Source organism: Microchirus variegatus (assembly GCF_963457635.1).
Source record: "Microchirus variegatus genome assembly, chromosome: 15".
NCBI lineage: Eukaryota > Metazoa > Chordata > Actinopteri > Pleuronectiformes > Soleidae > Microchirus > Microchirus variegatus.
In genome coordinates, this window is record NC_139816.1 from 12,418,107 (window position 1) to 12,445,968 (window position 27,862).

At 43.0% G+C, this 27,862-nt stretch overlaps 1 protein-coding gene across 2 annotated transcripts in view; it reads right to left on the bottom strand.

The window, feature by feature from the left end:
- ncoa2 (nuclear receptor coactivator 2) overlaps positions 1-27,862 on the bottom strand; it is a 52,449-nt gene that overhangs the window by 6,017 nt on the left and 18,570 nt on the right. For both annotated transcript variants that reach the window (XM_083901708.1, XM_083901707.1), the window contains exons 3-18: positions 23,253-23,360; positions 21,981-22,153; positions 18,690-18,793; positions 15,788-15,965; positions 14,030-14,218; positions 12,049-12,150; positions 10,633-10,773; positions 10,226-10,373; positions 8,076-9,438; positions 3,198-3,393; positions 2,867-3,073; positions 2,050-2,250; positions 1,575-1,704; positions 1,276-1,438; positions 886-1,182; positions 278-355 (exon numbers count right to left, since the gene is read on the bottom strand). In XM_083901708.1, coding sequence (XP_083757834.1) covers positions 278-355; positions 886-1,182; positions 1,276-1,438; positions 1,575-1,704; positions 2,050-2,250; positions 2,867-3,073; positions 3,198-3,393; positions 8,076-9,438; positions 10,226-10,373; positions 10,633-10,773; positions 12,049-12,150; positions 14,030-14,218; positions 15,788-15,965; positions 18,690-18,793; positions 21,981-22,153; positions 23,253-23,344 — 3,762 coding nt within the window. In that variant the 5' untranslated portion in view covers positions 23,345-23,360. The remainder of the gene's footprint in view (positions 1-277; positions 356-885; positions 1,183-1,275; positions 1,439-1,574; positions 1,705-2,049; positions 2,251-2,866; positions 3,074-3,197; positions 3,394-8,075; positions 9,439-10,225; positions 10,374-10,632; positions 10,774-12,048; positions 12,151-14,029; positions 14,219-15,787; positions 15,966-18,689; positions 18,794-21,980; positions 22,154-23,252; positions 23,361-27,862) is intronic.

The following is a 27,862-nucleotide window of genomic DNA, read 5'->3' on the forward strand; positions in this document are numbered from 1 at the left end:
ATTTAAATACACAGAAATACAATCTGTACACAACTGTTCAAAAGTTTGGGGCCACGTAGACATATCCTTATTTTTGAATGAAAAGCCCTTTTTTTCAATGAATATTACATTAAATTAATCAGAAATACACACTATAGATTGTTAATGTGGTAAACGTCTGATTTTTAATGGAATATGTACATAGGTGTATAGAGGTATGAAAGGAATTGTATGAATATAAGTGTGAGTTTTAATGGAAAACACAAAACACAGACATGTGATGGAAGTGGTAACCTACCTGGTTTGGAGCATTGGCTCTAAGAGGTAGGTTCACATTTGACACACTACTCATCTGAGTCATCATGGGCTGACGGTTCTGAGGGGAGACAGAAGAGGCCATTAAGACAAACACTATCCCCCAACAAAGTACTGGACATTTTCTATTCACTTGGGTTATGCTTCAAATGATCAACAGGTTTACAACCAGGTAGACCGAGGTGTCCTGAAAATGTATTGTGCGTACTAAAGATCTGCCAAAATGTCAAACCCAAGGATAAACACAATTCCCCATCTGTCAACCCAGTTCAATCACACAGATGTTGATGTAACAGTACACAAATCAAATGTGGGGAAACAACCAGTCCACAGTTCCATTTGAGAAAATTCACAAAGACAAGAAATGGAACTCAAAAACATGTGTAAAAACAGGCTTTTGTCAGCCATGATTGTACGGCTCAACCTACTAATCAGCTGTGAGTGGCATAATCCTTTTACACCTTCTCACATCAACCTCACCACAGAGCAGCAGTGGCAGTCATTGCACTCGAGTACTCATGTCAAGTATGTGCTCGGTAATTTCGTACAGCGCCTGAAGGAAAAATCTTACAGCTCTAATTACAAATATACCTGCTGTGACTGTAGCCGGTGCTGAAGTTGCAGCCGTAATGTGTTGGGTTGATTGGGGACGACCCCAGTGGGCCTTAGTCCGGGCCGAGCCTGCATCCTCATCATTGGGTATCCCGGCCGTGGACCCATCTGGCCAGCCATGGGGTGAAAGCCTTGCTCTGGCAATGGACCACCAGAGTAGCCTCTTTGGGCCATATGGGAAGGCGGGGGACCAAATTGCTGGGTGTACATCGGGGGCTTCTGGTCCAACATCATTGAGGATTCCTGGGGGAACTGCTCTGGCTCCAGGGATTGACTCTGAAAAAACATCACATGTGCAAAAAACAATGTAAGGGCATAAAAGAAAACAGCAAACCAAGCAGAGAGAAGTGACAATCTCATTTGTTCTACCAGAGCAGGGATCCCGAGGGCGCGATCAATTTCCTCCAAACCATCGAAATCTTTCAGTGCTGTGTAGAGTTGGGACATGAGGGCCCCCTCATCTACTGGACCAGAACCATCACCAGAGCTGAGCCCTGTACTGCACAACAAGTCATCCTGAGGCCCCGAGTGCCTGAGAGACAGAAAAGGTACAGATTTAATTGCAACTTGCAGCTTTAATTGTAATATATATATAAAACCAACATTCAGAGTTCAGTGACAAAATATTTGAAGTTTATTTCGCAATTTGTAAAAAACAAGTAGCTTACCTATTCTGGTTTACAAATGCTGTCTGGTCAATTGGCATCATGCTGTCTGGCCAGGGGGCAGTCTGGTTGGGTGGAGCTTGTTGCTGGGAGAAATGGTGGCTAACCATGCCCATGTCCATATCGGGTTGGGCTGAACAGAGGAAAAAAAAGAAGTATTAATTCAAGTGAAAATGATTAAATGTATAAAAACAGGCACATTTATTAAATAAGAACTGAGAGTTGGTTATGTTCATACACTGAGTGAAATAAATATGAAGAACCACCAGGTGGCAGCATGTAAAGTTCAGCCATGCATGTGTTGGGGGTCTTCCCATTTATTAATCAGTCCTGATCTATAGTTCTATTTCTCCAAATTGATCATAATTGGATCAGTTTATTGAAGATGTAGTCATAAATCACGAGTGCTAATACTAATAATTTAACCTCAAATCAACAGTTTAGATTCAGCTTCTAAATTAAACAATCCCCCCCTCACCATTCGATATCATTGGGGACTGGAGCATCTGCCGAGGCCCTGGCTGGCTGTTAGGCCTCATGGGAGTGTTGTTCGGCCCCATCCTGCCCTGCATGGCTCCTTGCTGCCCAGGGCCGGACGCTCCCAGAGGAGGGGCAGAGGCTGGGCCCACCCAGCCCTCCTGCTGCATGCCAGGCCGTGGTCCACCCGGGGCCATGAGACCTAGAGGAGCAAACGCATGCACACAAGGAACGGTGAGATATATCCTGGGTCAGATTACACTGAATGTTCTATATCGCAACAAAAGGAAGGAGCCATGATTGAGTGTGTTGCAGGGGGGGGGGGGGGGGGTTGGGCTTTTAAAGGTCTGTGGGAGTGCCAGAGTGGGTTGAGTGACGATTTCCTGTCACAGGAAGTGAGTCATTGTGCCATTGCATGATATAGTACAGGCTGAGAGTGACAGACGGTGGGAAAGAGGTCTTTCTTTAGAATTTGGAAACAGCTACATGTGTTAACTATACCATGGAAAACGATACAATTTTACCTCATTCAAAAAGAGCCATACCCAAAACAAGATGAAGCAGTTGAGGGTTTACATTTCATTGTGATTGAAAATGAAAATGGGATCAATACAATTGATTTAGTAATTTGATGCTTTATAATTTAACACATTTTCCTGTAGCCGTTATATAAAACCAGACTATGTCCAGGTCACTACAGTGTGAGCATCTTTCATTTTTATACAAGGTAAATAACTAAATCCCAGCATGCAAGGCCAGAAACCTATTCAACAGTTACTTTTTAAACAGCACTACAAAAGTCTGACTCTCACACTTGCCTGCGTTGACCAAACTGGCCTGGTTAGCCATCATGCTGTGACCTCCCACCATGCCTTGCTGCTGCTGCTGTAAAAGGGTGTATGGACTTGTGGCCCTTATGGGATACTGTAATGGGGACTGCTGCTGGGGGGACGTGTTCATGTCCAGAGACAAACTTCTCACAGGAAGACCCCTGCCTGGCTGGTTTGGTCGCACACCCACAAAGTCTGAAGATGAGATTACAAGTTGTTGTCAAATACTTTACATACATTTTAATCATTATGATTGATTTGTCAAGTTGACATGTGATACTGCATTTGCTTGTATTTCTTCTCCAAGTATGAAACTCACTCGTTGGGCCCATGCCGGGGCCGATGCCCCTGTGTTGCTGCTGTGCCGCCATGGCAGGATTGTTCTCGGACATTTGCAGGATGTCGTTAATGATGTTCTGTTTGTCCATGGGACTGGGCTGGGAAACGGGCCGCTCGCAGAAGAGCTGCGGCTGTGCGTTCTGCAGGTCGTTCAGGATGTCATCCAGCTCCGACGACTGGAGAAGAGAGACAGGGAGACGGAGAGATATGAAAACAAGAAACGGACAAAGGCCTTCCATTTAGAAACCAATTACTGCTTCACCAGCAGACACACCAACAGGATGATACATGTGACAATCACCCACACACACACACACACACACACACACACACACACACACACACTTACTGACAGCAAAGCTGATGTGTAAACACACAGGAGGAGTCAGACTTGGCTTTGTTTATAATAACAGCAATAAGACCGGGATAAAGCGAACCACTTTCAATCAAATGTAGGCCACGCTTCACTTTAATGTAGCTCATCAGACACTGGTTACTACTCGGTGCTGGAAGAAGCAATGGAGACTCCAGATGCTCACCATTTTATAGCCGACAATTTTTCAAGGACATTGTTAAGAATTTATAGACTGATCAGTGTGGGGAAAGGTAAAGATGGTTAGAGCAACATGAAGCAGCAAAACTTAAACTGCTCTCTGTCCCCATGTTGTAAACAGCTGGACTGAGGTGGTCCAATATAGCGTCAGGCTGCAGACATTTACAGCTGGGCTTTGGACTATTTGGGCAGTATGTGTTCAGTTTTTTCGCACAACTCTCTTAAAAAACAGACAACCCTGAGCTTGGATCTGGTTTCCCTCGCTGAAGGACTGCCAGAACTATGAAAGGTGAACCAATGCTAGAGTGGGAGGACAAAATAACAACTGACAACTGACAGCCTCATAAATGTAATAAAGTTGTTAAAAATATGAGACGATTTCACCAAAAAGTGAAACTTAGCAAAGGGCAATGCAAAATGCAGTGTTATTATATTGAATTTTACATTATTGACACAGAAAAGTAGGCTACACTCAATCCTGGACAAAATATCAACATATTGTGCTTCCTAGAGGGGCTAGAGGGACTTAAGGTAAATAAGTTGCACCGCCTTGAAGTGGCCACCAGAGTGCAGCACACTTGGAATCACTGACAAAAAAAACTGATCGTGACAATACTGTACAGCAGGAAAAAAAAAAGCACATCAGCCACAGTCTTAATGTTGCACTTCTTTGTTCAGTCTAAACAATGACATGTATGCTGGCCGTGTAAATGCTGTGTGAGACTAAATGGCTGCCATATTGTTAGAGTCATTATTCTGTATCTACTGTAACCAAGGACTAAAGCCATATTGTTGGTTATTTTTGCTCCTCCACACCGGAAGACCCTGCTGAAAAAAACCTTTTCCATGTACAGTACACAGAAGCAAACGCACCGCCGCAACATGCCGATCGTCCGTGTACAGCAGATAAACATACACAGGATATGTGGGAGAGACAGAGAGAGCAGCAGAGTGAGGGGTGATGGGTGGCAGTGGTGGGAGAGAGAAAAGCCCTAATGAGGTCAGGAATGATGTAATGCTCCTGTATGCTCTCAGTTTGCTCTCTTCCTCCTCCTCTTCAACTCTCTCCCCTCCCACTTTCTATTCTCTCGACTTCTCTTTTACCTTTAATGGGTCTCATTTCTATCAATTCCTGCTACCGTCTATGCTCTCAGTGCGTCTATATGCACGTAATGCAATCAATGTGAAGTCTCTGGCGCAGCTTAAGGCCAATACTGTATTTGGGTGAAATTACAAGGATTTGTAAAGCCAAATGACCACTATTAAATATTTAGATTCAAGTCATGTCTTTTTTTTACAGATCACGGTTTCACATTTTTAAATTTCATATGCGTGTTTAAAATTCTGTATGTGATTCTCTTTAGGCGTGATCTCTCCATGTACAATTACCATCACTATCTATTTAAAAAACATAACTTAACACACAATTCTGTAAAAACTAAAACTCCACAATCAAATGTGAATGACTCGTGAATTTCAGACGCCTTTGATTCATAAGGAATGATTGTATGGCTATGCGACAGCAGAGACTCTGTCACAGCAGGGTGGTGATGACTGGTGTCTATCTGGGACTGTTAAAAGCAGTCCAAATCTGTAAAATGAACAGGTCACAATCTGTCTCTCTTTCCATGAACGGTATGTGCCCCGAATGTCAACAAAAGACTCAAGGGCAAAAGCACCGCTCGTGTCTTTCTGACCTAGTCCATGTCATGTTATAATAAAAGGAAGTGAGAAACAGGGCGGCTGAAGCAGAAGTGAGGCAAAAGGAAAAGTTATTTCACCCGAGATTGGTATTGGCATTTTTCTGTGACAACATGTATTCACGATTAAAAGTGCTGAAATGGCACAAGGCTGTGCACAAATTTGGGATATTTTGGTAAAAAAGGTTAAGTTAAAAAAGTAAATAAGTTGTATTAGTGATTATTCGTTTCGGTTTTTTTCTCTCCAAATTATCTTTCAGGTGATTCCTGGCTCAGCAGTTTCTGAATCCCCTTCACAGTGCGGTGCATGAACAGACGTCTGGCACGGGAGAGTAAACACCCATGGAAATGACATGTTTTGGCATGTAGTCTGTCATTATATTCTTTCTTATACTGAAGAACTGGGCCAGCAGAAACAACCGAGGTACTATTAAAACATAATAGTAGACTGTGGTGGGCTAAGAATTAATGAAGTCATATTTTGTCCCTCTACAGTCGTTGAAGAGCCTACGTCGCTCATTCTTTTGAAAATAAACACTAAGAGCTGAAATCATTTTACATAGCAAAGGAGTTTTTTGCTTTTGACAAGTTTGACACATTTGATTGATGTGATAACAACATTTGTAGTACAATAGGATGGAGAAAATAGAAAATCTGTGAATTACACGCACTCACATACACACACAAGCCTCCCATAAGCCCATGGGACTAGTCAACCATATCTATAGTTCCTTCAGCCATCATCTAAGCCACTACTGGTGCTCTCTGCTCTGATTTCTCATTTAGCTCTGCTCCAGCCATCAATAATTCAGTCCTCAAACAATCATGAGGAGGAAAGAGGTAGAGAGAGGGAGAGAAAGAGAGAGAACAGTGAGTGAGGTTAGTGGGGAGAAGGATGAGAGGAGTTGTAGATGTGCTTTTTTGAGTTGTACAGTCGAGCTTTCACACATGACCAGTCAGCAGAGAAACCCACTTACAGGCGATATGGCTCTAATTAAGCCACCCGCTTAGATCAGATCTAAAAAACACCCCCGGAATTATGTTCAACGAGACTGAACATGAGCACTTTAATCACAATGTGAAATGTGAAAACTCAAAATTAATCAGGAACGAACCAATTTGAGTAATTAATTATTCCTCAAATTGGGCATTTACAGAAAATAACACTCTCATACATAATATTAAAAACTCAATTTCCATTTCCTTCAATTGTTTGTTGTATACTGCTCGCTCTACAAACACCACTCCCTCTCCCCTCTATCTCCATGGCAGCAGAGAGGACATGCAAGAGCATATGGCTCATCATTTTCCCTCTGCCTGCCGAGGCTGGGCTCTCCTGGGGGTATCTACACCGCTTTTCTCTACTCCTTTGTTCAGTTCAACAGCAGCTCTTATTATCCATCCAATCACCTTTTTCTCTCTCTTTTTTCAGGTGGCAAAGCACATACTGTACATACACAGCTAGCAGGCATGGCTCGCTGACATTTTGTACTGTTGTCTGTCTGAAAGGGGGAAAGCAGTACAGAATGTACCACAGTGAAGGAAGCAGATAATTAGGGAGCAACAGTGTGAAAAACGGGATTATTTCCCCTAATATTATCCTTGTCATGGCTAATTACAATCAGTTTTGGCACTGCTTTACATCCATGAGCCATGTCAGAGACATGTAAACAGCATGTAACATATCAGCTGGTCTAAGAAGAGGATGAAAGCTCACAGCAACATGATGTCATTTTGTTTAATTCTATGTAATTCTGCGGTTTAGCAGTGACAACTACATTTGCATCCACGTCGTAGGCATGTGTTAAGTGGAGCATAGTGCACAGGTTTCCTGTATTTAGGTTTGAGTCGAACTAAACCCTGGTTTTTCTTTTCTGCATCACAGACTCAGGAAACCGAAGCCTCCGCTTCACAGAAATGGTGAGTTTTTTTACCAGCAACACTCTCCCCTGCTCACTCCTTTTTTTTACTCTTTTCTCCTCTTCTCTCTTTTAGTGCCAGGTCTGACCTGAGCTTGTTGCCAAACCTGAGGGTTCTGGCCAAATGCAAACAGGATCAAATGGCTGGGGAACCACAGGGGCTCCTTCCAAATGTCACAGTTGTTTGAAGCTGGCGGACAGCTTTCCTCAGTTGGTGCTGCCAACACATAAGCTGTCAAAGGACCAGATGTGTTTATATATGTGAATAAAAAACATACATGATGTCGTAAGTGTGCATAACTAAACATGAATGCGACTGTAAATTGGGTCACAAATGCTGTTTTGGCGTGTACACTTTCAGACCATTTGTGTGGTGAGCTGTAACATCGTGTGGGAAAATAGGATTTGAAGGAGCTAAAAAATCTGCTACCAAACCCAGATTAATGTTCAGACAGAGAGAAGACGAAAGTAGAGCAGCACAGGGCAAAACTTTTTGGTTTGTGCACTGATCTAAAGAGTCCAGTCTGCATGGTGATGTGTCCTTGGGCACCAAACTCCAAATAGCACCTGATGAAACTGTATTCAGTGTGTGAGTGATATGGATGTAACTTGCAGTGTTAAGCGGTTACAGTTAATCTACCAAAAGCACCACAACAACATGCAGTAGACGATTCATTTTCACTGACCTGCTCAGCTCGGTCGTATCCCGCATCTTGTTTCTCCGCTTTGACATGGGTGGCTTTGCAACCTTCGACCTTGACCTCCCCAGGCTCCAGCTTAGGGACTTTGTCCTTCAGTACAGTGTCATCCTTATCCAGTAGGTAGCGTAGCAGGGCATTGTCCTTCTTCTTAGGGCTCAACGGCTCCTGCTTTGGAGTAATGTCTGCCCCAGAAGCTGTACAACCAGCTCCTTGGGTTTGGTCTTGGCCCACTTCTTTGCCCGTGGCCTCTGCAGTGAGTCTGGCCAGGTCTACAGGAGACGTACTGTTCTGAAGCAGTTGGTGGAGGATCTTGTGTTTTTCTTTGAGGGATGTGGCATGAGTGTTTCCTACCGCGAGGCCACCCCGGACCCCTGCCCCAGCCTGGTCTTTGCCCTCACCTCCTGCACCAGGGGACAGTGGCGTCTCCAGAGGCTCTGGCTTGGTGGTGAGTAGTTGCAGCAACTTTGTGTGACCCTTGTTGTCATGAAGACGGCTGTGAGGGTCAAGACCATCAGGCGGCGCGTCCCTCTCCTCCTTGGGCTCAACTTGGTTGCTCTCCGTCTGGCTTTGTGTGTGCCCCTGACCCACATCGGTGTGAGGGCCAAATGAGTCTCCTGCACCACCAGCAGCACTACTGCCACCACCAATTTTTGACATCAGGTGAGAGTTTACCCCTGATCCAGGCGTGACCCCTGCTGGGGAGCCTAGCTTTCGGTCTGGAGACCCTAGTGTGTGTGTATGAGGGGGTCCATGCCCATGTCCTACACCATGGCCTTCACTTAGGGCCTGCAGAGCAGACAGAGAACTACTTGTGTAGCTGTTAGCATGGGCACTAGTGGTGCTACTATTGCCTGCTCCTCCAGATCCTCCACCACACATTCCCACTGGAGACGGTGAGTGCAGGCCTCCTGCTACACGGGGACTGCCTGCCCCTCCAGGACTACCTCTGTGTCTGGGTGACAGCATAGAATTCTGTTGAGGTGGATGGGGACCTCCGGCTGGGCTGGGGCTAGCACGCGACGGGCTGTTCATCCTCCAGTTTGGGCCCTGCTGTGGATGTGGAGGTTGCATGCCTCCGGTGTGGTTGTGTGGTGGCGGACAGCCAAAGCGGTAGCCCTGCATATGGCCCATGGCTGCTGGTTCTCTGGGGCCAGCAGGGCCCGGAGGGGAAAAAGGTGTGCTGTTGCTGCTGATGGTAGTGTCTTGGCCCTGAGGCCCCGAACCTGGCAAACTGCCTGGTGTTGGAGGAGTCATGGAGGGAGTGGAGGAGTTCATAGGTTTTGGAGCCATCCCTGTGGCCTGATTGCCAGGACCCATATCCTGGCCCATACCACATACAGTCTGCTCCCTAGAGGTAAAAACATATTATTGCTCATTCATTTTTCAACATCTGAAAAGGTTAACAAATTAATAAATACAAACTGGTCTTTGAACAAAACAAACTCAACCTGGTTGCTTATGAGAAACAACTGGGTAAACAGCCACTAAACATTTATATCCACTACCGTTCAAAGGTTTGGGGTCACCTATACAATTGTTTGGTGTTTTCCATTAAAACTTGCACGTTTATTTATCAAAAGAGTTGCAAAATGAATAGAAAATATAGTCAAGACATTGACAAGATTAGAAATAATGATAATGCCCTTTAAACTTTGCTTTCGTCAAAGAACCAGCAAAACTGTTTTCAGCTGTGCCAACATAATCGCACAATGGTTTTCAAGGGTTTTATAATCATCCAATAGCCTTCTAACGCGATTAGCAAACACAATGTACCATGAGAACACTGGAGAGATGGTTCCTGGAAATTGGCCTGTATACACCTATGTACATATTCCATTAAAAAACAGACAGTTTGCAGCTAGAATAGTCGTTTACCACATTAACAATGTATAGAGTGTTTTCTGATTAATTTAATGTTATATTCACTGGAAAAAAGGTGCTTTTCCTTCAAAAATAAGGACATGTCTAAGTGACCTGACACTTTTGAATGCTAGTGTATTATCGCATCCACAGAGAGCACAAGAAGCCATCAGGTTGTGCTCCAGGGTATAAACAGGCTAAAACATGTAAGCAAGTTCACGCTGCACATTTGTCTCTCTCTGGTTCTGACACAAGTGGCGTTTGGTGAGACATACCTCTGTAGAATGTGCAGGGACATGTAAAGCTGGGGTTCGTTGGTGGCAGGAGAGCGCACAAGTTTGCTCTTGGTGTGAGCCGACACGATGGTACCGTCCGAGAGGGAGAACCGATAGATGGGACTGAACGCTTGGCCGTGGCGGAGCACTGCGGACACATGCACGCAAAATCAGGAGATGACCACATGAATCATTTTTTACTGAGTAATTAGTATACACATGGTTTGCTGTAATTGCAGTAAAAATAGTGATTGGATTGAGGATCACAAAACGTGAAGCCTACAATTTCCCATCAGCTTTGGTTCGAATGGACTAGCGATTAAATCCCCATTACATGGCTGTAATACAAAAGTCCACTGAAGAGCCAAGAATCAAAACAGAACAGTCCTTGCTGTTGACACCATTACCTTCCTGCTGATGCCTCTTAGCAAAAGACATCTCTCCATCATTCTGTAAGTGGAACCTCTGGATGCAGCGCCTCACCAGATCCTCCCAGCCTGGTTTCATTGATGCCCGCAGCAGACTGGTATCCAGGGATGTAATCTTACCTAAACACAGAGACAACGTAGGCCTTAGTCACACATGTTACAACCCACACTAAATGAGCTGATGAGGATTTCATCAGGGATCATGTCGAACACCTTGTAAAACAGAAGTTAATAACTTGTCACAGGCTTAAGCTGAGAATATTTTCTGTGGTGTATGGTGCCAGCCAGAGAGATTAGAAAGGAAGTACAATTACTGTCAGCACAAATTAAGCAGGAATGCCATTAAACCACATGCTGCAAAACGTAAGAGGGATTCATTTAAATGAAGCCACCAGGGCAACTTTGCTAACTTTAGAACTCGACAAATGCGCAACTGCAACCTGTGTGAACAAACACGCACACTCACTTGTAGCAGTGTAAAAACCCTCATCAGACTCTGCAATTCACATGGAGGCAGTGACGCACGTAAAGGGCTGACTTGCTGCCCGACTGGCAACCAAAGAGACCGAGTGAAAACTTGTCACACATGAAATCACAGGTGTTTTGTTTTTTTCCAACACCACATACTGTAATATTCAGCCAGTTCTCTCATAATTGCTTAATCTGGCAATGAATTTCCATTTGTTTGGTCCATAAAATGAAAGTTACTTAACGATACTTAACTTTTTCAGTTTCTATGACTTCTTTGTTAAATGGAGCAATACAACACTAGAACATATTCACGATGACATTTCATTTAGTAATCAATTAATAATCGATGAATCGTCGCAGACCTAGATTGTAGCGGCGACATATTTTTAGCACAATATCACCCAGATAATCATGACAAAGAAATCAAGCGCTCATCTTAAAGAAGAGAAGATTATGATTGAAAAATCACACTATAAGACCAGCAATCATAGTCGTGCATACCTACAGAAGTAAGGGTGCGTAACTACAGAGGGTGAGCAATTTTGTGCGTAAAGTGTGCATGTGGCTGCCTCTTTGATTGCATGCCACACACATAAATAGAACAAGATGATCAAAGACCAGGTGAAACGCAGACAACTGAGGCAGAGTGTTCAGACAGGTACTTTACCTCCCACCGTGTAGACAAGAGGTGGGAAATGTGTTCCTCGAACACACAAGAAACTTCGCGAAAGGATATAACAATCTTCAAATACCTAAACTGTAATGTAAGGTGATTTATAGGTATGTGATATGGAATGAAGTAGTTTGGGAGGTGGTCCCTTACATAGGGCAGTAAAATATTTTTAAAATGTTTTAGCCGATAGGGATAAATCAATCCACTTTGCCGTCTTTGCATCTCCAGGCAGTGTGAATGCTTTTGTGTACCTTGCAGATCCTGGCGCGTGGTGAAGCTCTCATGTGTCGGGAGCACGGGTCTTTCCTTCATGGGCACCCTGCGAGCCACACAGATCAGGCACGACTGGAAGTCTGGAGGAGATTAAAGAGGAAGCGAGGGAGAGCAGCAGAGGGAACGAGTACGGCAAAGGAAAGAAGAGAAAAGAATGTGGAGGTTGTAACAAAGAGGACAGGACAGAGACGTACGGTAGAAAGGGGGGATGGGACAGGACAGGGGAGGATGGGGGGTGTAAAAGATAGAGACAGAGGGAGGCAAAGAAAATGAAATGCATGTTATTTCCAGGCAGCATAATTAATACAGTTATTAATGAGCATGGGGATCAGAGCCCCGCTTCTTTCATGAGGAGAAGCAGCCATTGCTGGCAAGGGAAATGATTAAGTGTGACCTTTGAAGGTGTGTGTGTGTATGTGTGCAAGCGCATGTACAATATGTGTGCTCGCTTGCTCGCATCTCCGGGCTGGTGTCACCTAAAGTGCCATCTCACAATGGCCCGACATTAAAGATCGCCATCGCTCAATCATGACAGTTGCTGCTAACACACACACATACACACAGACAGACAGATGATGCCAAGTCCAGAGCTAGGGTGACCCCAGAAAGCTTGCCATCTAACTTTCCTGTGCCAGTAATACCCACAATCCCACACATGTCTCTTGCCAAGAAAAGCAATGCCAGGGCTGACCACGCAGGCATGCTACCGTGACTCTTGGGTGGTCTGGCCAATTGATCTTTGTATCTATTTCAGGTCGTTTTCTTTTAGATTCCTTTCCTTTTCTTATCGTTTTCTTTCCTTGCACATGCACAAGTAGCAAGACAGGCTGATATATTGACTTTTTAAACGTATTATTTTAATTAAACAGTCATTCATTGATGGTGAAGGGGCATAATGATCTGATCAAATCTAGTAAATAGGATTAAGGTTGTTAAAATGTACAACACTGCATTTGCCTTTTAGAGCTTTGCAAATCTTTGCTTTACAGTGCGGAAAAGTTCTGGCAAAAGTCACTTGTGATGTAATTTTACTCGAAGTACAGGATCTCAAGTTCTCGAGTAAAGCCAGGAAAAATCACTGGAAAAGCCCAGTGACCTCTTAGTGACTGAACAATAAAATGAGATCATGGAGAACACACTGTACAACTCAAACCATTTCCTTGGAGAAGCGAGTTGATGTTTACACTAGTGGTTACCACAAATGAAGCTTCTTTTCCCTTCATCCCGACTTGCATTTTCATTCCTATGTTGTTGTGTTGAAACCTATTTGAAGGTTATCAAGAACGCCGGCTCCCTGATGCAATACACACGATTAAATCCCATCCATCCCTCGGAGTCATAAGCTAATTTGGGAGGAATGTAAATGAATTATAGATAGGCTTTAATGACAGCTGCCCAGCCACTCATCTCCCTAGTGTCACTTAACTTTTCATGGATATAAGCTGAGTGGCATCAGTGCTGCTCTTCATCAGTTGCTTATTTTCGCGTGTAATGCCCGTTGTAAGACTAAAATTCAATCTCCGCTCACAACGAATGTAAATGGCAGCAACTTGAATTAATATTTAAAAACATTTTCCATTCAGATGTTACATGCAAGAAAGCCTTTCAACCCCCTAATTAAAGATTTACATCAAACATGGCAACAATCAGCTCGTTATTACTGAGGTTTAGCGATTATGGTTTTGTCATTTGTCTTTTTCTGTCAAACGACTATAAGTTTTTTCCTTTTTTGGAGGTGCCCTCTTATTACATACTCCAGTATCCAAAGATAATTACAGACTTTTGAAAGCAACCCCTAATTTTGCAATATTGATTTTAAAGCTCTTAGTTTTGTTTTTTTACTCATCATTTTTCAACATTTATTTTGAAATGTAAGTTCAATTTAATTTTGATATTAAAAGTGTAAAAAACAATGGTGGGACAATCAACACATTCAAGTTCTGAATCACACTTTCATACCATCTCCTTCCTCCTTGATAGACTTGGGCTCCGAAACGGCAAAGCATTGCATGGTCTCGTATTTCTGCTGCTGGGACTCGTGCTCGTGCGTCTCATCCTGGTTGTCGCTGTGAGGATTGACCAGCATTCGGCAGTTGAACGTGTGACTGTTCCTCCTCGGACCGTCGCTGGACCACGGCACGCCGTTAACTACAAGGTGAACGAGAAGGAACAAGGGACATTTTATTTGACCGATTTTACAGCAGCCAGAACTGAACAATAATGAGAAAGGGCTAGAAAGTGGAGGTTATAATAAGAAGAAAATGGAGGGAATGAAGGTGTAAAAAGTACAAAAAAAAGGGAGAGTGAGCAGTTAAGAAGAGATCAGACATAATGAGCAGTTAGAACTCAAGAGGCCTTGTGCAATCTTCCCCCTGCTCTGCCAAGCTTCCATATGCGTGTCCTCTAAAACATCATTGCCAATCTTTCGTCTTCTTTCCAACGCTTGCACAGGCGTGTACAAACATGTGAAAGCAGACACCGCACACACACATACGCAAAAAAAAGACGAGAAGAGACGAAAGAGATGGGTACAGTCACAGTGACAACTCATTTCACTCCAGCAAACTCCCAGCACACTCCATCTGGTTTGTGATCTCATTCAGTGCATTGATAATCTCCCAGTATCTGGGACACACAGACCACTGATCATTTCCAGGGTTCTCTGCTCTGTGCTGCTGCTGCTGCTCTGCCACTCTTGGCACTCAGACCTCAATCTGAGGCACCGGGAGAGAAAAGGAAGTGAAGAAAGGACTGAGAAAGCGCTCTCTTGATGGGCTGCACTGACACATATAAGAGGATATGGATGTGGGTATGAGAGACATGAAAGAAGGTCACGAAAGAGGTTGGGGGATTTAACTCGTACAACATACGATATAAAATACTTGTTGTACGACTGGTCAAGTGTAACATATAGAAGCTGTTTTTCCCCCGAATAGACTATTATTAAAAAAAAAAAAAAAAAAAAAACTGCATACATATTTTACTCGTTTCCGGATGTGTTCTAATAAAATGATTAAAATGATGACACTATGTGGTCATTATAGTATTGCTCAAGCGACAAACCTGATGGTGGCCTAAGACATGTCTGCTATATAATAATAAATGGATTGTTTTCTTGGGATGAGTAATGCTAGGATAAGGACAATAGCATTCATGGGGGTAGTGGCTAGGTAATGGGAAAGAGAGAACATGAAAATGGGAACTTGGAGAGGGTGTGTGGCACGCACAGTGTGTGAGAGAAAGAGAATAACACGCAACTTGTACAGAAGGGGAAGGAAGGGCATGAGATGAGAATATAGGGAGCAATACTGCTGACAAGGGAGAGAAGCTGAAAAAGGAAGTTAATTAGGTGAAAAGAGAGGGAGGGAAAAAGAGAAGAGGAAGAGCAAATGTCTGGGTTGAGCATCAGCAAAAGAGAAAATTAAGGACCTATATTCATTATGCACAACGCCAACCCTGGATATAACGAAATATCGGCTAAAGTAAAGTGTCATGCACATTACGTTGAGCCAGCTTTCCCACATCCTTAGCATTTTAACAATAAACGTGAGGTGTTTTCATTAAAACCGACTCAGAGGACAGAGGTGAAAGTGGTTCAACTCGGACGACACACATGCAGTGTCAGGGAAAGAGAAACATGCAAAACTGACACGGACAGGTAGAAAAGGCCAGAGGAGAACACCAGCGCTGGCAAGGAAAATAAAGCTGGAGGCTAACCAAGGGATTTGGGCAGGAGGTTCTTGATGAACTCGGCGTGATCACCGACGTGCAGCACACTGTAGACACTGGTGTTCATAAGCTCCTCCTGGTTGTAACGCAGGTACTGGGTCACGTTCTCCGACACGAACACAATGTTACCCTCCATGTTCACCACAAAGAAGAAGCCATCCAGGGCCTGGAGAGGGAGATAAGACAGAGCAGATACAATTTTGTTCACTAAATCTTGCACGTGGATACAGAACAAACCTCTGACAGTTAGATGGAAGCAAAAGTAGGGCAGTAAAAAAAATATGCATAATTATCTAGCCACCAGTGCACACTTCTGATACAAACAATACGGTAACTGGGTAGGTTATTTAATGCTTAGTCCTACCTGCTTACCTACGCTTAGTAATTTTACTGTATTGGTTTGATAGGGTTATGCAATTCTTATATTCAGGTGCTTTCTACAGAGCAGAAGTTGGAGAAAGTACACCCTGCATGTTTATTTTCTGTGTGGAAAATACAAAGTTAGACAAAACTACTCAGGCTTCACATCTGCATATTGTCAAAAAAAAAAAGAGGTGATTAGTACTAAATGTGCACTTCCATCATCTCCGCAGATGCTCAACATCAGCGTGGCTGACAGAAAGCAGGACAAAAGCATGTGCCTGCAGACACCGGAGGACGTGAAGGAGGAGAAACACTTAATTGAAATAATACAGCCCCAGGTCACCAATTACACACAAGACGGTGTCAATTAGGCCGTCAAATCACCCAGAGCCCTTAAAAAGGAAAGCTGGTGGTTGTAAACTGGTGTCAAGATAAGAGATGAGAGATGCTTGTCAGGGTGTCTGTCTGCGCTCACCTCTGCTCAAATAATCATTAACTACACAGTACACACAAATGGCCTTTTTTAACCTCACTTTGCATGTATTTACATGTAAAAAAAACTGGGAACAAAACTACACTCATCTATTTTTATACAAGGCATGGGGACTGTCAAAGATTTGTTCATCTCTCTCTCCTTACCTTACACAGCACCTTGTAAGTTTGTGTAACTACCATGCATTACATACAAGACATTAACCAGCGGGCTTGATTCTTTGTCCAGGCAAACTCACGCATGGCAGTTTACATACTATCTCATGTGCGCAGACATTTTCTCTAACCCGTTAACACCGCACGGGGCTGAAAATAGACTTAAAAAAAGATCTCATCTGTCACTGCATGGAGCACACTGGTTCCAAAATGCAACATGGTTGTGCAAGTGCAAGTCCTGTGTGAGGAAAGACCATGTACTGGACAAGTAGGGCAAATACAAATAAGAGCAAACACTCTACAGCGCCAGCTCTTGCTTTCCTTCAGACACTCTTGCATAATGCCATTATCCAGTACCTAATTTACAATGCCCCGGTTAGCTACGCAACATAGCGATGACTAAAGCCTTTATAAATGAATATACTCTCAGAATACATACGATGAGCCACCACCACGCTCTCTGTGCACCTGTTCTAATTTGCACCAAGCCTATTCTCTTGATATACGACTATATTGCTTATCTTCTCAGTGTAATATAAAACAGAGAGTGGATTTGTTATGGGAGTAGGGGTCTCTCCTTTCCTTTCCTTCCCGCTCCTCTTCTCTTCTCTTCATAAACATGTATTTTTAGCACGATAACCTACGACTATCTTGTTAAAACAAGTTAAACTGGTCTCTAGTGGCCTTAGAATAGAAGCAGAAAACTTTTTTTGTACCAACCTAAATGTGTGAACAGAAAAAACTGGCGAGAACCAGAATCTGGCACTGGTTGGTAGCCATATGCTTATTTTTTTTAAATGAGATATTTACTTATTTATTTATTAATTATTGATGTTCTTCCAAATTTGATTTGAAAAAAAGAGGTTTTATCATTTTAATACTAAATAAGATATGCAATATTTACTAATCTGGAATCTCTGGTACCACAACTCTGCTATCATCGCTTTAAAATTTTAAAACAGCTCTCTGATAACGTTGTCATACCACACAATAGCGGCCATATGCGCCAGTGTAAAAGGAATGCCAACTATATGTCGCATCCGTCATGCGACAAGAACAAGACATGCTCCCAAAGGGTTAAAACAACAACGCTGGAATGTTTTTTTTTCACTGCCTTGTTCGTCTCGCTCGGTGCTTGTGCGAGTGGGCAGCAGAGAGCCTTGGAGGAGGGTCATGGGGCACGTGGGTGTATTTCCTGCAGACGGCCATTCTCCTTGGAGCACCGTGTAATGAGCTCTGGCTGGCGGACGGGGGACAAGGCTAGAGTGAAGCGGGTGTGAACGGCCGATCGCTGTGTTTTGGGGCTGCTGACAGATGGGAAAGCACGCAGGCTGCGGTGAGCTATATTTAGCTGGAAGTTAGCATGTCGATTCAGTGACGCTGGACCAGGAGAGCTATAAATATTCCATGACAGGACAGATCTCGAGGCAACGATGGGTGGGGAGGGAGGAAGGGAGAGGAAAGAGAACTGAAAAAGTGAGAGAGAAAGGGAGGGAGGAAGTGAGTGAGAGGACAGGCTCAATGGACTGATTCATTCGCCAGGCTGTTGCTTTCTTCCCATTATACGTAAACACTTCAGTGGCCCTCCGTGGGACAACGAGGCCATTGCTCCGCTCCGTGATTTACAGCCAATCCGGGGCAGATACAAGATGCTGGCAGCGTTTACTTCACACAACTGCACTCGCACACAACCACTACTGGCACCATTTGAGATTGTGCTCTGTGGATAGCACTCTTCATTATATACCAATCATGATTTAAACTGTTGAGGATATCCTATGTGACTGTTTAGTTTTAGAGTGTTCAGCGTGGGGCGTTTCATAACATTTCACTCCCGGCTATGACACCGTGATTAAGCAAGACAAGGCCTTCTACCCACCTCCAGCATCATTGGTCCCAAGGCATCTTTGTCAATCACACTTTGGCCTGTTGATGAAACATCAGCCTTCTGTACCTCCTCCTCATTTGCTGCTGCAGCTTTTTCTGTTCAAGGAAAAAACAGAGACCAAAGTTAAAGAAAAAAAAAATATGGATCTAACTGATCCAAAACATAGATCTTAATTTTATGAATTTGACATCAAGTATTCTATTCATGACACCAAAACAGGAAGGTCAAACAAGAAAAGAAATCCTCTTCAAAACATGTAACAGACCCAAAGACTTAAAAAAACAAACAATTTGAGGCTTTAAAAAAAACACAGCTGTGGCTCAGACCCAAGAACAGAGCAACAAGCTGAGTGAAAGGTTATTGTAAATGCGTGTGTGAGGGCACGCAGCTGCTATGCTGGTGGCAGCCACTGGATGGATTGCATTATGTACAAAAAAAAAAGTCTATTATGAAAACACAGTGACAGCATGTAAACAACTTTTGTTCCAAATAGAGTAGAAAGTGTTGGTCGCGCAGCAAGGGCAAACCTTACATCTCCATTTAAAGAATATAAAAAAAAAAAACCATAAACCTCTTCAGTTGCTCCTACCGTCTAGCCTGGCATTCTCACAGGACAAGCCTATCTCAAATATGTATAAAGAAGTATAGATAGAGCAGAAATGACTTGTTGCAGCAGTACCTTTGAGTCTATGGCCTTATTAACTGCCACAGATCGTTAAATGTAAAGGTTACGCGACTGGGTTAATTGCTTTTAGTTGCGAGTACGCACGCTGTAAGCGCCTCTACCTGCACTATGGTGCCATGCATTTGTCCATGTGAGTGATTGGGTTAATAATCATGCAGAGAAGCCGTATGTTCAGAGTGTAGGCTGCCCTACTTTTAGAGATGATGTTGAGAGGCAATGTAAGTGGGCTGCTGAGGGTGGAGGGGGGGGGACACATTTAATTGTCACACCATGCCAAGAAATGGGCTGGCCATATGGTGAGAAACATTGTGGGTAAAAATCAAACAAAAATCACGTCCTTCCTTTTTTTCTTTTTTTTTCTCCTCAGAGTAGATGTGTGAAAGCTGACACAAATGCAGGTTTGGACCTTGGCTCGAGCAACAGCACCGAGACCCACATTCATCTCTTTCAGCATTAATGATGTGTGCATCAGCAGGACCTCTCCAGGCCCAGCGGGGCCCAGTATACCAGCACAGCTGCCCTGGGTACAGACCATCACTCAGTGTCAGTGCTTCCTTCACAGACTCTCTGTCTGTCTGCAGAACTGAGCCACAGACAGAGGAAGAAAACTGATTTGCAACTGGTAATAAATGCATTAATAGGAAAATAATATGTACAAATATATTTATTTAGACTTTTAAGTGTATGTTAGCAATTTAAACATTCTGTATGTATAATAAATTTAAATACAATACAGAGCAATGTGCTGGCTGCTGCTCAGCAGCTACTGTGTATGTAATAGCCTCCAGCCAATGAGAGCTGAGATTTTACTGTGTTGGCACAAGTGTGAACAGGAGTGTAAAGGAAGCTATAAAACACTTGGATATGCCATTATTTTATTGCCTCAGTAAAGAGATTATTACTCAACATATTTTCTGTTATCTTGTAACAAAATGGCAACACAAGAAAAGAATATGCTCACTAATCCAAAAATGTATGTAGGCAACAGGAGAGGAACAAACAAGGATGAATTAACAGCTTTTGATAGAAGGGCACTTTCGCAAAGGCCATCAAAGCTATATTGCACTTCTCTGCAGGGCTGTGACACCAATCAGTGAGAGTTATTGAGTCACATTAGTGTAATTTAATATATTCAATAGAGTCACCATAAACTGGGAATATCTTTTACACAATAACGACGCTGTCAGGGGGAAGTAATCCAAGGCCTAGAGAAGCAGAGATACACTACAACCCATCCTATACAACCCTGCAACATAACACTAAACGGGTGACAGATGAGGTGCAATGACAAGAACAAATGGGGGTAGTAAAATGATATAACATCTACTCGGAGCATGAAAACTAAATGAGCTTTCAGAGCATCAGCGGTTCAACAAGATGTACAACGACAAAAAAGAGAATGGCAGCTGAAACTGCTGTCCTGAACACAGACACTGTGCAGCAGCTTTTTCTGTTCAGGATAAAAATGCATCTCCATTTGGCCTTCAAGGTGTAAAGAAAATAGCAGAATGGAAAGGGCTACTCGGCTCTTCCCTCTTTAGTAGCAGTACGAGCACAATCAAAGCTTCAGTAGCAGGGAGGGAATGTCATTCTTGTCGGGTGTATTAACAAAAGTGGAAATGAGAAGAGGAAGGGTTGGAGGGAGGGACAGGATTATGGAATAAGACAGCAGAGTGGGGGAGGGAGGGACAGACGCTAGCCAGCATTTGTTTGTGATATTTGCATCACATTGCTCATCATTACATAATGTGTGAGTCACAAAATGACACGAGGACATTATCAGCTCGCCGGATTAATGTAAAGAGTGGGCAACTGTTTGTCTCCCAGTGACACAGCTGCTTTTTGTGCATGCTTGGTCAAAGCTTATTCATAATTTAGCACTTGCCTGGCTGTTTACCTTTAAGCTACATTTAAACTTGTCAAACAGGAAAATGGTAAAAAGGAGAAAGAAAAAGAAGAGGAAAAAAAGGCAGATGCCATGTAATTGCTTTAAGACTACTAGAAAAGAAAAGCTGGCAAGTGTAACCAAGCACACTGATCCATTTGCCTGATGTTCTGGCTCAGAATTAAAGTGGGAAAAAACCAGCAGTCAACATTAAACTACTCTGGTTCATGCAAATTATATGATGAAGTGGTGGAGGGAACATTAAATCAATTGTGCTGCTCTTTAATAACAACATCAATTACGGTGCATGGAGCAGATCCCAAACCATAATATTTATACTGTACCATCAAATCTGAGGTTTCTGCCAACACTGTGCCACCTGTGGCTCCTGTGGTTCTATCAGGGCCTTGTAATCCTAAGCATATCCATGACAGTGTAGCACCTTATTTATCATACAAACATCTACAAATCAAACCACTGGTAAACCCACCTGCAGCTACTCAACTTAACTTAGTATGCATCTAGGCAGCATGTTATAAAACTGAAGAGACAGCCTGTGGATTAACAGATCATTTAAATTAAGTTTTTTCAGAAAAGGCCAGTTGAAAGGAAACTGTGTTTTTTCCACTCTTCTACTTTGGGACCCATCGCCTTTACTGCTCCAACAGAAGTAGACAAAGTGTTATAAACTTGAAAGGTTGGACACTCGTACCTTGTTCCTTTATTTGTCTGATTTGTTTCACAGTTTCCTTCAGGATTGCACATTTGTCAGGCTTGACATTGAAGTTGTCGATGTCATTGAAGTTGGCAAAGATCAGCTCGGCGAGCTCTTCGATGTATTTGTTCTCATGCTCGCGGTTGCGCTTCTCGTTGCTCCGCTTGGGACTGTGGAGACAAAGAGAACAGCAGGGTGAGAAAAGGCAGAAGAAAAAAAAAAAGGTTCTACGATGTGTAAATGAATGTGCAGTAATTGCCGACTCTACAGCAATGACAAACTGAATAGACAGCAAGAAAGCAACCAGAGTTAGGAAGGAAAATAAATCCATGAGAGGTGAGCGTTCAAACATATTGCATGGACATGACTAAAAAAAAAAAGAAGACGAGTAAAACTGGGGTCAATTATGCTCCATACGACTTGAAATATACTTCTGAATCTCAACATTATTGAAGAAAAACAATTTTTGGCTGCTTGGTGAGAGATGTACTGTGCAACAGTCTTAGGCCACCATTAGATATTTGTTGTTTTGGCAATGCTACAATGACTATACAGTACATCTCAATCACTTTATTGGAACACATGCAGAAAATGCTGGAAACATGTATGAATTTATATATGCAGTTCTCTTCTAAAGGTTACAGTGTCAAGTATAGTGTGAAGTACCCTTACACTTGAACAACAGCACCACTCTGGCTCACTTAAACCTGGAGTGCAACCCTAATTAATGTTATTGGTATAATCTATGTTTGTTCTACAAGTTCATGTCAACAAACATCTGCAGTGAAAAAGGTCCATTTACAGTTTGCTGCTAAATAAGACCAACTTTCAGTCAAATCATTCCAATACAAATGATGACAGAATATGACACACAAATACAACAAAGCTGGCGGTGCCCTAAGACTTTTGCATTGCACTGTACGATGTGAACAGAATTCCACAGCACAACAGGTTTATAGCAACCATCACAGTTTATGCAAGTGTTGAAAACTATTGTGTTGCTGTTGCACATATTATAGTAAGACGCATTTCACAATCCTGCAGTTAGAAGGGGGGGAAACTGTTTTTTTAGCAATAGCATAAGTTGGGCAGGGGTTAGCGCTGTCAGCTCACAGTAAGAAAGTTCTGGACTACAACTTTTTGGCCGACCAGGGCATTTTTGTGTCGAGTTCGCATTTTCTCCCTGAGCCTGTGCGGATTTTTTTTCCTGCTACAGGTTTGCTTCAGGGAGATCTGTCTTCTTGATGTGGACAGGTTTAAACATTTTACCTGGGTCCTAGAAGTTCAGCGGGACATTCTTTGCGTTTTCTTAACTCTGCCCTGGCAGGGTCAGAGGAGTTTTCGCCAACTCCACTCATCATCAATGCATATCAGCGCCTGGAAAAAGACACAAAACACACAGAGTTTTACATGTGAAACATCTGATCGACTACAAACTTAAAAAAAACAAAAGAGGATGTGTGAGCATGCCAACATGAATACACACATACAACACACATGCACACACTTCTGCACCAAGGGTATAGGTTGATTCATTCAACTTGGAGAAGTGAGTGAAAATAGAGCAGAGAAACAGATTCAATCATTTCTCTCTGATGGTGCACCTCTCCCAGGAGAGAGTGAAATGAGAGCACTGTACTTTGCCCACAGCACCAGACTGAACACTCCACCATGTACCAAGACAAACCCATCAGTTACACAAAACCAGGCGAAGCCAGATCACGGCGAGTTAAGAGTGGCTTCACAATCATAACATATGTCTGTGTTTACCGAGCGCCTCTGAGAACAGTTTACCTACATCCGCCTGTAAAAACGCTGTTAAAAAACGAAATGCAAGACGCGAGATCTCAAAGTGGGAATTCATGTTGTGCATGTTTGAGCGAGGTTTCTCTTGCAATACAAGATCAGATACCATTACAATTACAAGTTGAGAGCCTTTGACCAGATGTGGAAAGATCGACCCTCTACGGATGATGTTGAGATTCGTCTCACCCATCATATAATTTACTGTGCTCCTCCTTTTACCAGGCAAGTCGGCATGGGCTGAACTTCATGCTACAGGATGAGAGACAATCAATTATTGATCAGAGTAATGTCTTATTAATTACCGCATATGCACCAAATATGGATGACCAGTAATGGAGTCGGATTTCAGGAGGACCTCTGCTGAGAACACTTGTCGTCTTCCGAAAAACAAATGGTGCCATTACAAAAAAATATTAATGCATAACAATTTTTTTCGACTGATGCAAAACCCTTTGGGTTTGAGATGGAACGCAGGGGAAGGGAGACTATCAGACAGGGATCGATTAAAGAAAAGTCTCGACTGCCCAGTACATAAGGTTGGGGCACGCTTGTGTTGTGATACACTCATAGCCACTCTTACCATGGAAACGGCTATGACACACACTGCTCACTGCTCAGCCATTACATAAGGCACAGAACAGAGTACAGCAGAGTACAGCACGGAGCAGAGTGCAAGAGCATAGCTTAGCAGAAGCAGGCTACCCTGGAAAGGGGAGCGAGTGACCATGCAAACTTGAGCCGGGCTCCCTCCTGGCCCAGAGTGACCTACTTTAAGCTAATGGTAGTGTCTGGGCTTAACGGTGGAGGTGCAACACAGTCGTGACTGGCCAGAAAGATAGAGGAGACTCTGAAGGGTAAACCACATTTTTATTGTTTTACCGAAAAACAACATGAGGAATATTGATGGCCAGTACACTCTACGGACAGATAACGATGGGAAAATGCCATCAGCTGTGTGTTCATGTGTGCTTTACACTCTGTAAATGCAACCAGGAACCGTTAGTTCTCAGCTGCCGATTGAAATTTTAAAAAAGTAATAGCAGCACCACAGGAGTTATGTGCTTATATTAATGACAACAGAAACAGGCCATTAAACTTTCACAGCTAAATGGCACTCTCTGTTCCTATTGGTTGTGCCTGGATGTTTCAGTGGACGTTACCATGGGGATTCAGGACCCGATTGGTTGTGCCTGTCCTGTTAGGCTAAGATATGATTGGATGCCAACATCTCCTTGACATGGCAGTAATGATGGGGTCATTGTACAATGAGACAAATAAGAGACACTGGGAGTACCAGGCACGTTTCAATGATACCAACACAGACAGCCAGACAGCATGGCTACCAGGCCATTTTTGTTGCTGGGTGAGTGGGTGGGTGGGGGGGGGGTTGATCTTGACATGAGGACAGTAGCTATGGATTTCTAATCCTACAGGTTTCTCTAAATCCCCAGTCAGCTGTTTGCACTCCCTGTACTAAGCCGTGTCACTCAGATAATTATCCCTGTCGGTCACTGAAGGAGGGTTTCTTGTTGAACAAATGATAAGAATTTTTCTCAGAATCTGTGTATTCTACAGGTTTTCCACATTTTTTATCATTCAACAAAATTGCATCTTTTGTGGTTGTAATTATGATGTAAAATCAGGCTTGCTGTGAGACTGTAGTTGTGATCAGACAGAACCACTTAATGTGTTGTTCAGAAAGAAATTACCTGTAATGCACATTATGTCATACAGCTGTTACATATTTAAATAAAAAAAACTGATGAATACAGACTCGCAGAGACATTTCAACAGTGAAATTTCACAGTTATTAAAAATCTATGTGCGAAGAGAGATAATCTTGTAACAGCTCTGAATGCATCGGTCCCTGAGTTTATATGCCGTCTACAACTATGACACATGTATAAATAATTCCCTTTCACATCACTCACCAATTTAAGAAAGAATCCAACTTGGACAACATCTTTAGGAGTGTGTCAACAATGGTAACACGTTGCCATATCCTAATATCCTAATACAAGTAACAAGCTGTTAAGAAAACAATACAGCAAAATTATTATAAAAAATCTGGGAGATTCTTGACTGATTTTTTTGCCATTGAAGCCACGTTAATATGACCAGATGTGGATCCATGAGACACTGTCATACACTGCTACACCTGTGCCGTGTGCAAATACTGTATCATTTACTCAGAGTTAGTGCAGGTGGAGTGACTAACCTTGTTTTGCACAAGACTGAGTGGCTGACATATTCTGGAAGGCATCTCACAGATTTACAGTTCATCAAGCTGTCAGCTCTTATGCTTCATCGGTATTGTATGTTGAGACTGGCCCGTTGTTAGTCATAAAGTTATCTTTCTTTTGTATTATCTGCTGTATATTTTGGTAGGGGCGGGTGAAGGCTGGCGTGAAATCAATGTTTATGTTCACTTGGGGCTGGTCAAGATTAACATGAATAAGATAAAGGTAACAAACGCAGCTTTAAAAACAGATATTTGTCAGAATTCAGCGAGGACACCACTATGTAGTACATCAGTTGATGAAATAATGGCATGGTAGCATAAAAAAATGACACCCGATGTTACATAAACTCTGCGTATATGACAGTCTGTTGTTGGCAAAGCACTGTAACACTGAAGGAAAGTAGGCCACACAGTCAGGATGTGTCTGCTCTGGAAAGGGGCCGGGTTCACGGGAGCATATCGTCCTCCGTGCACTTGTTTTGCAACTCTGAAGCTGTGAGGAACTCAGGTTACGTCCATAATGTAAGAGTAGTAAACACCTAACTAGACTCTGCCCTCTTCCCATCCCTCCCACATACTGTATATGCACACTTAATTGTATGTTTGTGTGCTGACAGGTCAGCTGCGCCAGTGTGAATCCAACACTTCTCACTTCATTACAGGTTTTCATCTTCATCATCTGTGGGTCTGACTCACGGGGCTAAATGAAGGGTTGGGTTACTAAACCACTGCAGCAGCCACAACACTGCCTCAGCAACACAAAGCTGATGATTCACCAATATTCCAACCTGTTTATTAAACCAATGCACAACAAATACGATTTAAATATTGGGACTTCATGAAATGATGACGTGTGTTAAACATTAAATAGCATTTACTTCCAACTGTACCAAACAACAAATCGCTATGCAGAGGTTAAACATCAGCAAAAGTTTCACAAATCGCTTGACTTTGAAAGCACTGGTTGCACTTGAGGGAGACGATCACAGGTGCGTGTCATTGCTTATATCTAAGGTGTCACAGGAGTAGGCTGTCTAGGGCTGAGCTGGAGCCAAAGAGTCTGGCCAGGGCAGACTGTAGCGACAACAAGGGGCTGCTGCAGCTTCTGCACAGACTACTGAAATGTCATCATAGTACAATATAACCTGTACATGTGTCACAATTAACACCCCCCAAAAAACACAACCAATTTTAACACTTTACTGCACTTACAGCATGATTCACCAAACTGTAGAAACACAATGACTAGGAAATGTAAGTTCCAAATGCTGAAATAGTGATGCTACACACCGTCAACCCATCAAAATATCACATTTATTATGTTTCAATTTTGGGATTCCTTTTGTGTTGCGAGGTGTGCAGATATAAAATAAGTTAAAGCTCCCATAGAGTGGTCTTATCACACATATATGGAGGTCTACTTTAATACATTAACTTGTTTTTATGGTCAAAAACCAGTTAGAAATCTCTCCTCACTGAAGCTCTCGTCAGCCGCGCTGTTTCAGACTGAAATCTCACCCCCAGAAGACAGACTGTGTTGTGATTGGCCAGCCAACGAGAACTTTCCCAAATGTCTTGTGATTAGCCAATACCTGAAAGTGACGTAATTAGCACACCAGCTTTCAGAAGTGCAGCTCCCCCTCTGGAACGGTGGATGCACTGCTACTCGATATCAAAACATTGTTTTAATAGTGCTTAAAAATGGCTTCGTCATGACTCCCGCCACAGTCCCTTTTTAAGACTTTGAACCGGAGTCGGACCCAGAGTCAGAAGACACTATCGCAAGTGAGACACCTCCACAACGGACCTTATTCTTCCTCTGCAGTACACT